General features: G+C 46.2%; 1 protein-coding gene across 7 annotated transcripts in view; it reads right to left on the bottom strand.

The window, feature by feature from the left end:
* LOC132137533 (histone deacetylase 4-like) overlaps positions 1-16,370 on the bottom strand; it is a 68,015-nt gene that overhangs the window by 5,014 nt on the left and 46,631 nt on the right. For 6 of the 7 annotated variants that reach the window (XM_059547569.1, XM_059547572.1, XM_059547568.1 and 3 more), the window contains 13 exons: positions 13,131-13,241; positions 12,559-12,742; positions 6,168-6,340; positions 5,097-5,279; positions 4,797-4,980; positions 4,582-4,715; positions 3,864-3,966; positions 3,714-3,760; positions 3,524-3,631; positions 3,383-3,438; positions 3,216-3,303; positions 3,010-3,129; positions 2,835-2,932 (listed from right to left, as the gene is read on the bottom strand). In XM_059547569.1, the coding sequence (XP_059403552.1) occupies positions 2,835-2,932; positions 3,010-3,129; positions 3,216-3,303; positions 3,383-3,438; positions 3,524-3,631; positions 3,714-3,760; positions 3,864-3,966; positions 4,582-4,715; positions 4,797-4,980; positions 5,097-5,279; positions 6,168-6,340; positions 12,559-12,742; positions 13,131-13,241 (1,589 nt within the window). The remainder of the gene's footprint in view (positions 1-2,834; positions 2,933-3,009; positions 3,130-3,215; positions 3,304-3,382; positions 3,439-3,523; positions 3,632-3,713; positions 3,761-3,863; positions 3,967-4,581; positions 4,716-4,796; positions 4,981-5,096; positions 5,280-6,167; positions 6,341-12,558; positions 12,743-13,130; positions 13,242-16,370) is intronic. The other variant, XM_059547571.1, reaches the window with a different exon arrangement.

Genomic DNA, 16,370 nt, shown 5'->3' with positions numbered 1-16,370 from the left:
GCAATGTTGTCCCATTCTTGTCTAATTGGCCCAGAGGAAACGCCTGTGCTTCTGGATCATGTTTAGATATGGCTTCTTTCTTGACCTATAGAATTTTAGCAGGGAACGGCGAATGACACGGTGGATTGTGTTCAATTACAATGTTTTCTGGAAGTATTCCTGAGCCCATGTTGTGATCTCCATTACAGTATCATTCCTGTATGTGATGCAGTGCGTCTAAGGGCTGAAGATCACGAGCATCCAGTGTGGTTTTCTGGCCTTGACCCTTACACACAGAGATTGTTCCAGATTCTCTGAATCTTTGGATGATATTATGCACTGTAGATGATAATAACTTTAAACTCTTTGCAATTTTTCTCTGAGAAACCCCTTTCTGATATTGCTCCACTATTTTTCGCCGCAGCATTGGGGGAATTGGTGATCCTCTGCCCATCTTGACTTCTTTTTATACCCAATCATGTTGCCAATTGACCTAATAAGTTGCAAATTGGTCCTCCAGCTGTTCCTTATCTGTACATTTATTTTTTCTGGCCTCTTATTGCTACCTGTCCCAACTTTTTGAAATCCAAAATGAGCCAATATTTTGCATTACATTTCAAAATGTCTCACTTTCAGCATTTGATTTGTTATCTATATTCTATTGTGAATAAAATATATGTTTATGAGATTTTGAAACTTTGAGAAGTTTATTCCTTTTCTTTTTTTACTCACAATTTGTACAGTGTACCAACTTTTCTAGAATGTGGTTTGTATATATATATATATATGATAAAATTACTATGGTTTTGCATGCATTAATAAGTGCAGTTTCTAATAATATTACATGTTAATTTCATACTGCACTCTTCTTAAATGTACCATTACTCTCCTATAGTCTTATATGAAATCAACCAACATCTCGACCTACAAGTGATTGTGTGTGATTTAGTCTCAAACTGAAGAAAGCACTTTCAAAGCACTTTGTGATTTTTTTACTTTATACACACAAAATAGGGAAACTCAGATTTCTGATCTGAAAAATCTGATTTTCTTGATGATTTGGTGCTTTATAATAGTGATTTTATAATAGTTATTTTATAAATGTCCCAAATACCTACAAACTGGCTATCATTAAACCTCTTATTTAAAAAAAACTACAGCTTCATCCGAAAATAATTAATTAATTACATACCAATCTCAAATCTCCCCTTTCTGTCAAAGATACTAGAAAAGATAATATCATCACAACTATGTTCCCTCTTAGAGAAAAAACGGCATCTATCAGGATTTAGACCGTATCATAGTACTGAGACTGCTCTCCTTAGAGTTACAAATGATCTGCTCTTATCATCTGATCGTGGGTGTATCTCTCTATTAGTTTTATTGGATCTTAGTGCTGCGTTTGACACAATTGACCACAACATTCTTTTGCATAGACTTGAACACTTTGTTGGCATCAGTGGAAGTGCATTAGCATGGTTTAAATCGTACTTATATGACCGCCATCAGTTCGTAGCAGTGAATGAAGATGTATCCTATCGATCACAAGTGCAGTATGGAGTACCTCAAGGCTCAGTACTAGGGCCGCTACTCTTCACGCTTTATATGTTACCCTTGGGAGATATCATCAGGAAACATGGTGTTAGCTTTCACTGTAATGCTGATGATACTCCGTTCTTTGCGGCACTGCGAAACGTAGCAATTTGCAAAACTAATGGAATGCATAATTGAAAAACTGGATGACGAGTAATTTCTTACTGCTAAATTAAAAAAAAAACAGAGGTGTTAATTATAGGACCTAAGAACTCTGCTTGTAATAACCTAGAACACTGTCTAAGACTTGATGGTTGCTCTGTCAATTCTTCGTCATCAGTTAGGAACCTAGGTGTGCTATTTGATCGCAATCTTTCCTTAGAAAGCCACGTTTCTAGCATTTGTAAAACTGCATTTTTCCATCTCAAAAATATATCTAAATTACGTCCTATGCTCTCAATGTCAAATGCAGAAATGTTAAACCATGCTTTTATGACCTCAAGGTTAGATTATTGTAATGCTTTATTGGGTGGTTGTTCTGCACGCTTAGTAAACAAACTACAGCTAGTCCAAAATGCAGCAGCAAGAGTTCTTACTAGAACCAGGAAGTATGACCATATTAGCCCGGTCCTGTCAACACTGCACGGGCTCCCTATCAAACATCGTATAGATTTTAAAATATTGCTTATTACTTACAAAACCTTAAATGGCTTATACATAATACAATTTAGCATTTCTATAATTCAAGGATTATTTGTAGTTTTGTAGTTAATTTGGATTTTTAGGCTGCATTAATTATGACAACTGGAACCAGGAACACTTTCAATAACACTCAATGTACTTGCTAGATCATTAGAAGAATGGCATCTACACTAATATTAGTCAGTTTCTTTCTTATTCCTAATCCTTCTTTCTATAGGTCACCGTAGCCACCAGATCCAGTCTGTATCCAGATCAGATGGTGGAGCAGCTAGAGATGACCTTGACTGCCCTGAAATGACCTGGACAACTAGATGAGCCCCAGAGACTGATCCCCTCCAAAGACCTTGTCACCTAGACGGCCACTGGGACAAGACCACGGGAATCAGATGGGTCTTCTGCACAATCTGACTCTTCTGCAGCCTAGATTTAAACTGGGTTTGTCTAGTCAGAGGTGAAATTTCCCAATTTAAATAATGGTGACTTGACTTGTGTGTGATCATATATTTAAACACTACACCAACTCCTGAAGTCTTACTGCATCCATCACACTCACAAACAACTGATGAAAAGATCTTATGAGCAAATGAACAGCGAGCAGAACGTGTTTGAGACTCTTTTACCTGAAGGCAGCGAGGTATTCTGCGTCTCCCATCGGTGGATCTAGACCTCCAGTAAACGCCACGTTGATGTTGAAACCGACTCCCGGCCCACTGCCCACCTGTTCAGAGGAAGTGCTGCATGATTTAGGAAATAAAACAACTTTCCACAATCCACTCACTTGTATTCTTGCATTACCTCTTCAGGAGCACCGCTGCCTGGGAAGAAATTGCCATTGTCGTATCGATGAAGTGAAATGTACAGAACTCTGGGATCGTCGTAGAACGCTTGTTGTGTTCCGTTGCCATGATGAACGTCCTGAATGTGGTTTAAAAACAACGATTAAATGCTAAACAGACAGAAAAGATACAGAAGTGCCAAATAAGTCTTCAAAATAAACTCACCCAATCAACAATCAGAATTTTGCCAACATTGAGTCTTTGCTGTAGGAGTTTAGCTGCTATGGCAACAGAGTTAAAGTAACAGAAGCCCCTGTGATTGGATGAGAGCAGCAGTGTTACAGGAATGAAGGAAGAAAGCACAGAAGGACAAACACAGAGACGCGTCTCACATGGGTGTGCTCTCCTCTGCGTGGTGTCCCGGCGGCCGGACCACAGCGAAACCGTTCTGCATTGGGGAGAGAAACACCGTTCTACGTCAATCAAATAATACAGACACGCATAAAGAGAGAAAGACGATGGCAGACGGTGACCTTCAGCTCTCCTGATGCCACTTTGAAGACGAGTTCGACGACAGAACCGACGGCCAGACGCGCTGCGCTCGACGAGTGAACTTCATTCCAGACCGTGTCACTGTCCACCTTCACAGACAAAGTAGAAACCCTCTTTACATGCTGCACAAATGATGAAGAGATGGATGAGACGGACTTTGTCTCTACTCACCCCAATACCACCACACGGAAGCCTGACGAACATGGAGATGACAGAACCTGAGCCAGACAGAGAGAAGACAACTTATCAGAGATACATTCACACCACACCAGTCTGAGTAAATGATGAGGGGATCTTCGTTTTGGATTGTGAAAGTCTTACTGTCTAGTTTCTGCCGTAGTGGGTTGGTTCCATACAACATGACATGAGCTTCAGAATGAACTGTCTGCAGTTCCTCTAATGTAGCTTTTCTCCCACGGATACACTGAAAATACAGGACAGAGAGGTTCTGATCACATCATTAGAAGTGCTAAGATAAATAAAACAGCAGCCTCCAAAACCCAACACTAATCAGTGAAATGTAGCTCTATTATCCGGAAGAACCATTTGAATCAAACTTTAAGGACGAAAATCTGTACATGAATGATTCACACTAAACCCCTTGAGAGAAATATGGCACTCCTGTGTGTTTCTCAGTGGAATATTGAGCATCAGACAATTTGTTTCTTGAACTTTGTGGAATATTTCTTACATTAAAATTACAAAATCAATCATGTTTGTGCCACATGCAGAGTTTAAAGAGTAACTAAACCCTAAACCAACTTTTTTTAGTTAATGATCTGTAAGAATGAGGCTTTATTAGTGCTGTTCATTGATTCGAGTAACTTTTTTTAACATTCAGTTCACGCCCTACGCGCTCAGCCCTGCCTTTGGTTCATCCCCTCTATCTCCGCTGTGCTCTGCCCACTTTTCAGCATTTTTCAAATATTGCCAGTGGGTGGAGTCAGGCTCTGACCAGGGGTTTAGTTACCCTTTAAGTGATAGAGATCGAATCAGCCAGTGCATCAAAAAACAAATAACTCCAGTATTCATGTCCCACCTCACACTGGCTGCGCAGGCCCGTCTCCTGCAGCCGAGACCAGATGCTCTGGATGCGTCCGGCGTGTTCGGGGTGTGTGTTGGTGTTTCCACACATGCACTGGTGCTTCTGCATGAGAGAGTCGTACACCAGACCTAGAGAAAGAAACTTTAACTGGTGCGCACATCCTTGTGAATTCTGTTTCGAGGTCACCGAGAGGACATGAGGTAAAGTACCTGTGGTAAAATGGGGTTTGGATGGCTGTTCCTGTGGACTGATGAAAGAGGCAGATGCAGGAGATGACTGGGCTCTGGACAGAGGGCGGTGCCCTGGGAAATTGACCGATGCACCAACCACCTCCATGGATGCCTGGTAGTTTCTGAGCTGATGGATCCTCTGCTGCTCCAGTAGAAAGGCCTGCTGCTCACACACACATATGCACACACAATAGGTTCTGTGCACTGACAACAAACACAAGAGGGCGTCACAAACGCAGCATCTCTTTCACTGCTCTCCTTGAGCTCTGGGTCTCTCACCTCTTCGAAAAGCGGCTCTTGTTCTTCTGGTATCCGCTCCTCTGTGAGATCAGGCGGTTCTTGTTTAATGGGGAGGCTCATGGAAAGCATTTCCGTCTGTGTGGCATCCTGCTGCTCTCTGAGCTCTTCCTCCGTCTCTTCTGGGTGGCTCTGGTGCTGGCGATCACAGGGTTTACTCAACATCTAAAAAGACATACAGAGAAAAGACTTGCTTTGAATGGACTTGCTTTGGTTCATGCTAGAGCTACACCTAAACTGGGACTGATGCGAGAATGAATTTAATTTGATGCTTTTATTCAAAGTGACCTACAGTGCACTCAAGATGCCAAGTCGTGCTGAAGTTACCAACATCACAGTTACGTCTGTAGTGAGACCGCAAACACCCGCTAGCCAAGCACCAGAGGAACATTACTGACATCAGTGACTCTTTGTGGCCTCATCTTTATCTTTTCTTCTAAACAAGCGTTCCTTTTTTCCCTTGAACATGAGGAACTCCAGAGTGAGCAACTCTCAGCCAGAGACTAGCTGCTCAAAGACTGATGTTCAGGATGAGCAGGAATGGAACTAAACTCTGATACTCTGATAAACTGATATGGAACCTTAACCTTAAATCACCTCATCTGGCCATGTCTTATGAGGATCACTGAAGTTCAGCAGAACTCAAAACTCGAGAGAGTGAACTCTTATTGCACAGATACAATTTAAACTGAACTGAGCTGGATGATGACATCACTTAATTTAATGATGAAATGCCTTTAACGAAAATTGAGTGGTTACTATTGTCATTTTGCATTATTGACACACTATTTTCCGATTTAATACTTTAAAGTTGTTCTTACACAATCTGTATTGGTAAAAGCCCTATATAAATGAAGATGACTTGACTCAGCCCAGATCCTCATCATATCATCATGTGCCACTGAACTGTTTTCTTGTAGCATTCACCATGAACCACACGAAACGAGAGGAGAACAGACATTATTGCCGTCCACCTGAGAGTCGCTCTCTGCTACAGCTAGTTATTACAACTGTTTCATCTGTCATGGTAGGGTGAGAGGACTGATGTCTGACCTTGTTGATGTGGAGCTGCTGGAAGTGCTGCTTGTGTTTCTCCAGGAACTGCTGGTGCTGTTGTTGAACCACGAGCTGCTGCAGCGCCTGTCCACTCTGGGGCAGAGGAGCCGACTGTGTGCGGCCCAGCGTCCGGTGCTGACGCAGCTTCTGCAGCGACCCCGCCGCTCCCACTTCTGCAGCACACACACTCCTCATGAACACTCCTGCAGCACACACACTCCTCAAGAACACTCCTGCAGCACACACACTCCTCATGAACACTCCTGCAGCTCACACACTCCTCATGAAAACACTCCTCATGAACACTCCTGCAGCACACACACTCCTCATGAACACTCCTGCAGCACACACACTCCTCAAGAACACTCCTGCAGCACACACACTCCTCATGAACACTCCTGCAACACACACACTCCTCATGAACACACTCCTCATGAACACTCCTGCAGCACACACACTCCTCATGAACACTCCTGCAGCACACACACTCCTCAAGAACACTCCTGCAGCACACACACTCCTCATGAACACTCCTGCAACACACACACTCCTCATGAACACTCCTGCAGCACACACACTCCTCATGAACACTCCTGCAGCACACACACTCCTCATGAACACTCCTGCAGCACACACACTCCTCATGAACACTCCTGCAGCTCACACACTCCTCATGAACACTCCTGCAGCTCACACACTCCTCATGAACACTCCTGCAACACACACACTCCTCATGAACACACTCCTCATGAACACTCCTGCAGCTCACACACTCCTCATGAACACTCCTGCAGCTCACACACTCCTCATGAACACTCCTGCAGCACACACACTCCTCATGAACACTCCTGCAGCACACACACTCCTCATGAACACTCCTGCAGCACACACACTCCTCATTAACACTCCTGCAGCACACACACTCCTCATGAACACTCCTGCAGCACACACACTCCTCATGAACACTCCTGCAGCACACACACTCCTCATGAACACTCCTGCAGCACACACACTCCTCAAGAACACTCCTGCAGCACACACACTCCTCATGAACACTCCTGCAGCTCACACACTCCTCATGAACACTCCTGCAACACACACACTCCTCATGAACACACTCCTCATGAACACTCCTGCAGCTCACACACTCCTCATGAACACTCCTGCAGCTCACACACTCCTCATGAACACTCCTGCAGCACACACACTCCTCATGAACACTCCTGCAGCACACACACTCCTCATGAACACTCCTGCAGCACACACACTCCTCATTAACACTCCTGCAGCACACACACTCCTCATGAACACTCCTGCAGCACACACACTCCTCATGAACACTCCTGCAGCTCACACACTCCTCATGAACACTCCTGCAGCACACACACTCCTCATGAACACTCCTGCAGCACACACACTCCTCATTAACACTCCTGCAGCACACACACTCCTCATGAACACTCCTGCAGCTCACACTCCTCATGAACACTCCTGCAACACACACACTCCTGCAGCACACACACTCCTCATGAACACTCCTGCAGCACACACACTCCTCAAGAACACTCCTGAAGCACACACACTCCTCATGAACACTCCTGCAACACACACACTCCTGCAGCACACACACTCCTCATGAACACTCCTGCAGCACACACACTCCTCATGAACACTCCTGCAGCACACACACTCCTCATGAACACTCCTGCAACACACACACTCCTGCAGCACACACACTCCTGCAGCACACACACTCCTCATGAACACTCCTGCAGCACACACACTCCTCATGAACACTCCTGCAGCACACACACTCCTGCAGCACACACACTCCTCATGAACACTCCTGCAGCACACACACTCCTGCAGCACACACACTCCTCATGAACACTCCTGCAGCTCACACACTCCTCATGAACACTCCTGCAGCACACACACTCCTCATGAACACTCCTGCAGCTCACACACTCCTCATGAACACTCCTGCAGCACACACACTCCTCATGAACACTCCTGCAGCTCACACACTCCTCATGAACACTCCTGCAGCTCACACACTCCTCATGAACACTCCTGCAGCACACACACTCCTCATGAACACTCCTGCAGCTCACACACTCCTCATGAACACTCCTGCAGCTCACACACTCCTCATGAACACTCCTGCAGCACACACACTCCTCATGAACACTCCTGCAGCTCACACACTCCTCATGAACACTCCTGCAGCACACACACTCCTCATGAACACTCCTGCAGCTCACACACTCCTCATGAACACTCCTGCAGCACACACACTCCTCATGAACACTCCTGCAGCTCACACACTCCTCATGAACACTCCTGCAGCACACACACTCCTCATTAACACTCCTGCAGCACACACACTCCTGCAGCACACACACTCCTCATGAACACTCCTGCAGCACACACACTCCTCATGAACACTCCTGCAGCTCACACACTCCTCATGAACACTCCTGCAGCACACACACTCCTCATGAACACTCCTGCAGCACACACACTCCTCATGAACACTCCTGCAGCACACACACTCCTCATGAACACTCCTGCAGCACACACACTCCTCATGAACACTCCTGCAGCTCACACACTCCTCATGAACACTCCTGCAGCACACACACTCCTCATGAACACTCCTGCAGCTCACACACTCCTCATGAACACTCCTGCAGCACACACACTCCTCATGAACACTCCTGCAGGACACACACTCCTCATGAACACTCCTGCAGCTCACACACTCCTCATGAACACTCCTGCAGCACACACACTCCTCATGAACACTCCTGCAGCACACACACTCCTCATGAACACTCCTGCAGCACACACACTCCTCATGAACACTCCTGCAGCACACACACTCCTCATGAACACTCCTGCAGCACACACACTCATGAACACTCCTGCAGCACACACACTCCTCATGAACACTCCTGCAGCACACACACTCCTCATGAACACTCCTGCAGCACACACACTCCTCATGAACACTCCTGCAGCACACACACTCCTCATGAACACTCCTGCAGCTCACACACTCCTCATGAACACTCCTGCAGCACACACACTCCTCATGAACACTCCTGCAGCACACACACTCCTCATGAACACTCCTGCAGCACACACACTCCTCATGAACACTCCTGCAGCTCACACACTCCTCATGAACACTCCTGCAGCACACACACTCCTCATGAACACTCCTGCAGCTCACACACTCCTCAAGAACACTCCTGCAGCACACACACTCCTGCAGCACACACACTCCTCATGAACACTCCTGCAGCTCACACACTCCTCATGAACACTCCTGCAGCACACACACTCCTCATGAACACTCCTGCAGCACACACACTCCTCATGAACACTCCTGCAGCACACACACTCCTCATGAACACTCCTGCAGCTCACACACTCCTCATGAACACTCCTGCAGCACACACTCTCCTCATGAACACTCCTGCAGCACACACACTCCTCATGAACACTCCTGCAGCTCACACACTCCTCATGAACACTCCTGCAGCACACACACTCCTCATGAACACTCCTGCAGCACACACACTCCTCATGAACACTCCTGCAGCTCACACACTCCTCATGAACACTCCTGCAGCACACACACTCCTCATGAACACTCCTGCAGCTCACACACTCCTCATGAACACTCCTGCAGCTCACACACTCCTCATGAACACTCCTGCAGCTCACACACTCCTGCAGCTCACACACTCCTCAAGAACACTCCTGCAGCACACACACTCCTCATGAACACTCCTGCAGCTCACACACTCCTCATGAACACTCCTGCAGCACACACACTCCTCATGAACACTCCTGCAGCACACACTCCTCATGAACACTCCTGCAGCACACACTCCTCATGAACACTCCTGCAGCACACACTCCTCATGAACACTCCTGCAGCACACACACTCCTCATGAACACTCCTGCAGCACACACACTCCTCATGAACACTCCTGCAGCTCACACACTCCTCATGAACACTCCTGCAGCACACACACGCCTGCAGCACACACACTCCTCATGAACACTCCTGCAGCACACACACTCCTCGTGAACACTCCTGCAGCACACACATTCCTCGTGAACACTCCTGCAGCTCACACACGCCTCATGAACATTCCTGCAGCACACACACTCCTGCAGCACACACACTCCTCGTGAACACTCCTGCAGCTCACACACTCCTCATGAACACTCCTGCAGCACACACACGCCTGCAGCACACACACTCCTCATGAACACTCCTGCAGCACACACACTCCTCGTGAACACTCCTGCAGCACACACATTCCTCGTGAACACTCCTGCAGCTCACACACGCCTCATGAACATTCCTGCAGCACACACACTCCTGCAGCACACACACTCCTCGTGAACACTCCTGCAGCACACACACTCCTCGTGAACACTCCTGCAGCACACACATTCCTCGTGAACACTCCTGCAGCTCACACACGCCTCATGAACATTCCTGCAGCACACACACTCCTCATGAACACTCCTGCAGCACACACACTCCTCATGAACACTCCTGCAGCTCACACACTCCTCATGAACACTCCTGCAGCACACACACGCCTCATGAACATTCCTGCAGCACACACACTCCTGCAGTACACACACTCCTCATGAACACTCCTGCAGCACACACACTCCTCGTGAACACTCCTGCAGCACACACATTCCTCGTGAACACTCCTGCAGCTCACACACGCCTCATGAACACTCCTGCAGCTCACACACGCCTCATGAACACTCCTGCAGCACACACACTCCTCATGAACACTCCTGCAGCTCACACACTCCTCATGAACACTCCTGCAGCACACACACTCCTCATGAACACTCCTGCAGCTCACACTCCTCATGAACACTCCTGCAACACACACACTCCTCATGAACACTCCTGCAGCTCACACACTCCTCATGAACACTCCTGCAGCTCACACTCCTCATGAACACTCCTGCAGCACACACACTCCTCATGAACACTCCTGCAGCTCACACACTCCTCATGAACACTCCTGCAGCTCACACACTCCTCATGAACACTCCTGCAGCTCACACACTCCTCATGAACACTCCTGCAGCACACACACGCCTCATGAACATTCCTGCAGCACACACACTCCTGCAGCTCACACACTCCTCATGAACACTCCTGCAGCTCACACACTCCTCATGAACACTCCTGCAGCTCACACACTCCTCATGAACACTCCTGCAGCACACACACTCCTCATGAACACTCCTGCAGCACACACACTCCTCATGAACACTCCTGCAGCACACACACTCCTCATTAACACTCCTGCAGCACACACACTCCTCATGAACACTCCTGCAGCACACACACTCCTCATGAACACTCCTGCAGCACACACACTCCTCATGAACACTCCTGCAGCACACACACTCCTCATGAACACTCCTGCAGCACACACACTCCTCATTAACACTCCTGCAGCACACACACTCCTCATGAACACTCCTGCAGCACACACTCCTCATGAACACTCCTGCAACACACACACTCCTGCAGCACACACACTCCTCATGAACACTCCTGCAGCTCACACACTCCTCATGAACACTCCTGCAGCACACACACTCCTCATGAACACTCCTGCAGCACACACACTCCTGCAGCTCACACACTCCTCATGAACACTCCTGCAGCACATACACTCCTGCAGCACACACACTCCTCATGAACACTCCTGCAGCACACACACTCCTCATGAACACTCCTGCAGCTCACACACTCCTCATGAACACTCCTGCAGCACACACACTCCTCATGAACACACTCCTCATGAACACACTCCTCATGAACACAAACCTACTCCTCGTATACGCTCACAGCGGCTCGGAAAAGATAATTTGTTAGCTGTCTGGGTTCAACTGAGGTTCCAAAACTGCTTAACACTGAATCACCCTGTAAAATACATTCATTTAGTGGGTGCTTTGCACAGATGTCACGACAGTCCATGGCTGGCCAACCCAAGTTCATCGTTTCACTTCCTGCTCCCATTCAGATAATTAGCGGCGTATTCTTTTGGGTCTGTGCTGGCATGTAGACGTCACTCTGCCTGGCACAGCATGTTCCTCTGACCCTCTTGCCTGCCAACGACTCTGATCTAATTAACCAGACGGACCCCTGACTCAGGCCGTACCTCAGCGGACTGTTCACACATTCCAGGTTTATGTAACGCTTTGACAGCAGCCTTGGGAAACGCTCCGCGATCCAGGCCAGTAGCTTTTATACAAATAAAGAGGTAATGGACTGCTTCATTGTTACTAAACCAGGACAGAAACTCAAAGAACTCTACTCACCTGTGGCCAAAGGACTTGGTGGGGCTGATTGCTCCAGAAGGACCATGTGCTGCAGCAGTGCACTGTGGGAGTTTGCAGCATCCGAATTGCCAAGAAATGACGACAGGTGAGCGACCAGAAATGGAGTGCTTACTGGTAAACCGGTCACAGATAAACATTCACTGTCCGGCTGGGTAGAAGTCACCTTGTTGAAGAAGCAACAAAATAATTGTTTTTGCTTTTTTTCCAAATTCATCACACGACGAAGCAAAATGAAGATGAGGGCTGACCAAACACTCCTAACTGGGTGGACAAATACACGTTACAGGCTGATGACGACCATTTCTTACACACAGATCAGTACGGTATTAACTGTGAATAATATTTCTTCACTAAAGTTTGAGCTACTGTGTTACACTCTAATTATGATTTTAGTTCCGGCAAAAATATCTAAACCTCCTTTTAAAAACAAATTTACTTGAAAGGCAAAACTTACTCAAATCAGACAAATACAGAGGATCTGTCCTGAGTTAAGTGAATGTTTCTGACCCATTGTGAAAACAGCACAAGCTCAGTTAGATCTGAACACTCACGTTGTTGGTGGCAGTGGCCGGCAGACCCAGGGTGATGTTGGGTAGTGAAGGAGACGTGTAGAGTGACAGCTGACTGACCGACACGTCCTGACCAACCGGCCTGTGAGATGACTGGAGCACATTCACATTTACAGATTAGCTTTTATCTAGGGATGTCACGATTCACTCAACTCACAGTGCGATACAATAGACTATGCGGACTACTTTCACATTTTCTCCCAGCTGCTCCGTAACTTCTGGCGCTGTGCTGAAAGCAGTTTTTAACTACCGTTTCACTGAGTGCTATCAGCATGGCATTTTATACTTGCTGCTTGTCAATCGAACTGTAAGATTAGCACTGATCACTCCAAGTAAAAAGGAGAAGGGCTTCAAATTGTGTTTTCCGAGCTACATTGACAAATTTGAAGGTACATATTCTCAAGCTAACGTTAGCTAACTTCGTTTATCATAGTGCATACTCTTAAAATCTGTGTTCTGTTCACTTAACGTTTTTAAAATCTTCTGTTTTTTTTTATAGATTCATGAATGTCATTATGTTAATACCATCTGTATGACCCTTTAAATGTCTTTTTTTCAGTTTCTGAAAAGGATTAGGTGACAGGAGAGATCAGTGTGAGGCTGACTTGTTTCAGATGTATGAGGAAGACAGACATAGTCTGAGAGTAATGAGACAAAGCTAGAGAAATAAAGGATGGATTCTAAAACTTTTAAAAAATTCTCTATTTCTATTCATTTCCAAAGTAAATGTAGAAATCCAGGAACATGTCTATTCAGTAAATAAGTTAAGCACTTTAAGAGATTTTCAGCGACTCTGGGTGCATCGTTACAAGAGCTGCAACAATAAATCGATGCAAATTTGATTGAGACCTTCCCAATGCAATGTGATTCTCTCTGGAATGGATTCTGAGCTTAGATTTTAACAGCAGATGGTGCTCTAATCCAGTCTTTATCTGCACACTCAAATGCTCATAAAGAAGAGTTGAAGAGCGTTTGTGCATTCGGCTGAGTCTGTAATTTCACCTCGGCTCAGAATGCTTTTATGATGCAAGATTAACACCCCACTGTCAACACCCTTGTGATCAACTTTAACATTTTCAAACCTTATGAATGATTATTTTAAGTTTGAGTGTGTGTACGGAGTTGGAAATGAGCAGATTACAGCTGTATCGCAAAGCATTTGGAAAATCTCAGAATCGATGCGGAATCATTTCTCGATTTGTGATGCATTGATTTATTTTCCCAGCCCTAATAGTTACATCCTACTTTTATCCAAAGCGACTTACAATAGACAAATAAAAGCAATTCACCACAGAGCCAACAGTATTCATTGTGTAGAGTGCCAGCTTCATTAGAAAGCTAGACTGGGAAACAAGCTAGAAGAGAGGTGAAATGTATAGAAAAAAAGAGGAGTTTTGTTGTGTGTAATAAACCCAATTATCCAGTTTATGAAACAACTCTTCTTCTGTTCAGATCACACACACACACAGAACAACGTTATCCGGACTCTTTCATGATTGTTCTCTTTGATTTTAATAAAGCTAATCTCACCCATGAACTGCCTAAATATAGACAGAACATCACATGCCCCACCAGAGACAGTAATATACTGGACCACTGCTACACAGTTTTAAAGGATGCATACCACTCAGTCCATAGAGCAGCGCTGGGCTCTCTGATCACTGTTTAGTTCTTCTTCCAGCCTATAGGCAGAAACTTAAACCTGTGAAGCCTGTAGTAAAAACTGTAAAGAGATGGACTGCTGAAGCAGAGCAAGATTTACAGGCCTGATTTGAACGGCCATCACCAGCTACAAGACTCCATCACCCAGCACTGAGGCCAATCAACACCTGGCTGAAGACCTGAACGAGTTTTACTGCAGGTTTGAAAAACAAAAGCTTGGTCTGACACCCCACACCCACTCTGACCATCTCACAGCACAGACATCAACACCCTCCCCTCCCTCCCCACTACTGTTTCTCAGCCTGTACTCAAGATATTGATGAGGATGTGCGCAAAGTCTTCAGGAAGCAGAAGATAAGGAAAAAGTGTCTCTCCAGCCTGCCTCAAAGCCTGTGCTGTCCAGCTATCATTCATCTTCACATTGGTCTTCAACAGGTCCTGCTTCAAACGCTCCACCATCATCCCTTTACCCAAGAAACCAAAAATCACAGGACTTAATGACTACAGACCTGTTGCTTTAATATCTGTGGTCATGAAGTCATTCGACAGACTGGTGCTGGGCTACATGAAGGGCATTACTGGACCCTTGCTGGATGATGCAGTCAATATGGGATTGCACTACATCCTGCAACATCTGGATAAACCAGGGGCTTATTCAAGGATCTTCTTTGTGGACTTCAGCTCCGCTTTCAACATCATCATCCTGGACACCCTTCAGAACAAACTCACACAGCTTCTCTTTGCCCACCTCCATCTGTCAGTGGATCACCAGCTTCCTGACAGACAGGCAGCAGCTAGAGAGGCTGGGAAAAATCACATCCAACACCCACACCATCAGCACCGGTGCTCCCCAGGGATGTGTTCTCTCCCCTCTGCTCTTTTCCCTTTACACTAATGACTGCACCTCTAAAGACCCCTCTGTCAAGCTCCTGAACTTTGCAGACCACACTCATCGGCCTCATTCAGGACGGACACAAGTCTGCTTACAGACAGGAGGTTAAAGAGCTGGCTGTCTGGTGCAGTCTTAACAACCTGGTGCTGAACACGCTCGAAACTGTGGAGATGATTGTGGACTTCAGGAGAAACCCCGCTGCTCTCCCCCCACTCACCATCATGAACAGCACTGTGGCTGCAGTGGAGTCATTCAGATTCCTGGGAACCACCATCTCTCAGGACCTGAAGTGGGACATTCACATTGACTCCATTGTGAAAAAAGCCCAACAAAGGTTGTACTTCCTTTGTCAGTTGAAAAAGTTAAACCTGCCACAGGCACAGATGACACAGTTTTACTCTGCTATTATTGAGTCGGTTCTGTGCTCTTCTATAACTGTCTGGTTTTGGTCTACCAACAAATGAGATTTAAGAAGACTGCAGTGGACTGTTATGGCAGCAGAAAGGATCATTGGTGTGCACTAGAGCTGAAACAACGAATCGATTTAATCGATTAAAATCGATTATTAAAATAGTTGTCAACTAATTTAGTCATCGATTCGTTGCTAAATAACTTTTATTTGCCGTAAGCGGCTCATTTCGTACATATTTCAAATCTGCGGTGACCAA

The sequence above is a fragment of the Carassius carassius genome, unplaced genomic scaffold (genome assembly GCF_963082965.1).
Source record: "Carassius carassius unplaced genomic scaffold, fCarCar2.1 SCAFFOLD_97, whole genome shotgun sequence".
In the NCBI taxonomy this organism is placed as follows: domain Eukaryota; kingdom Metazoa; phylum Chordata; class Actinopteri; order Cypriniformes; family Cyprinidae; genus Carassius; species Carassius carassius.
Note: the sequence above shows the minus strand (reverse complement) of the source record. Positions and strands in the feature narration are given on the sequence as shown.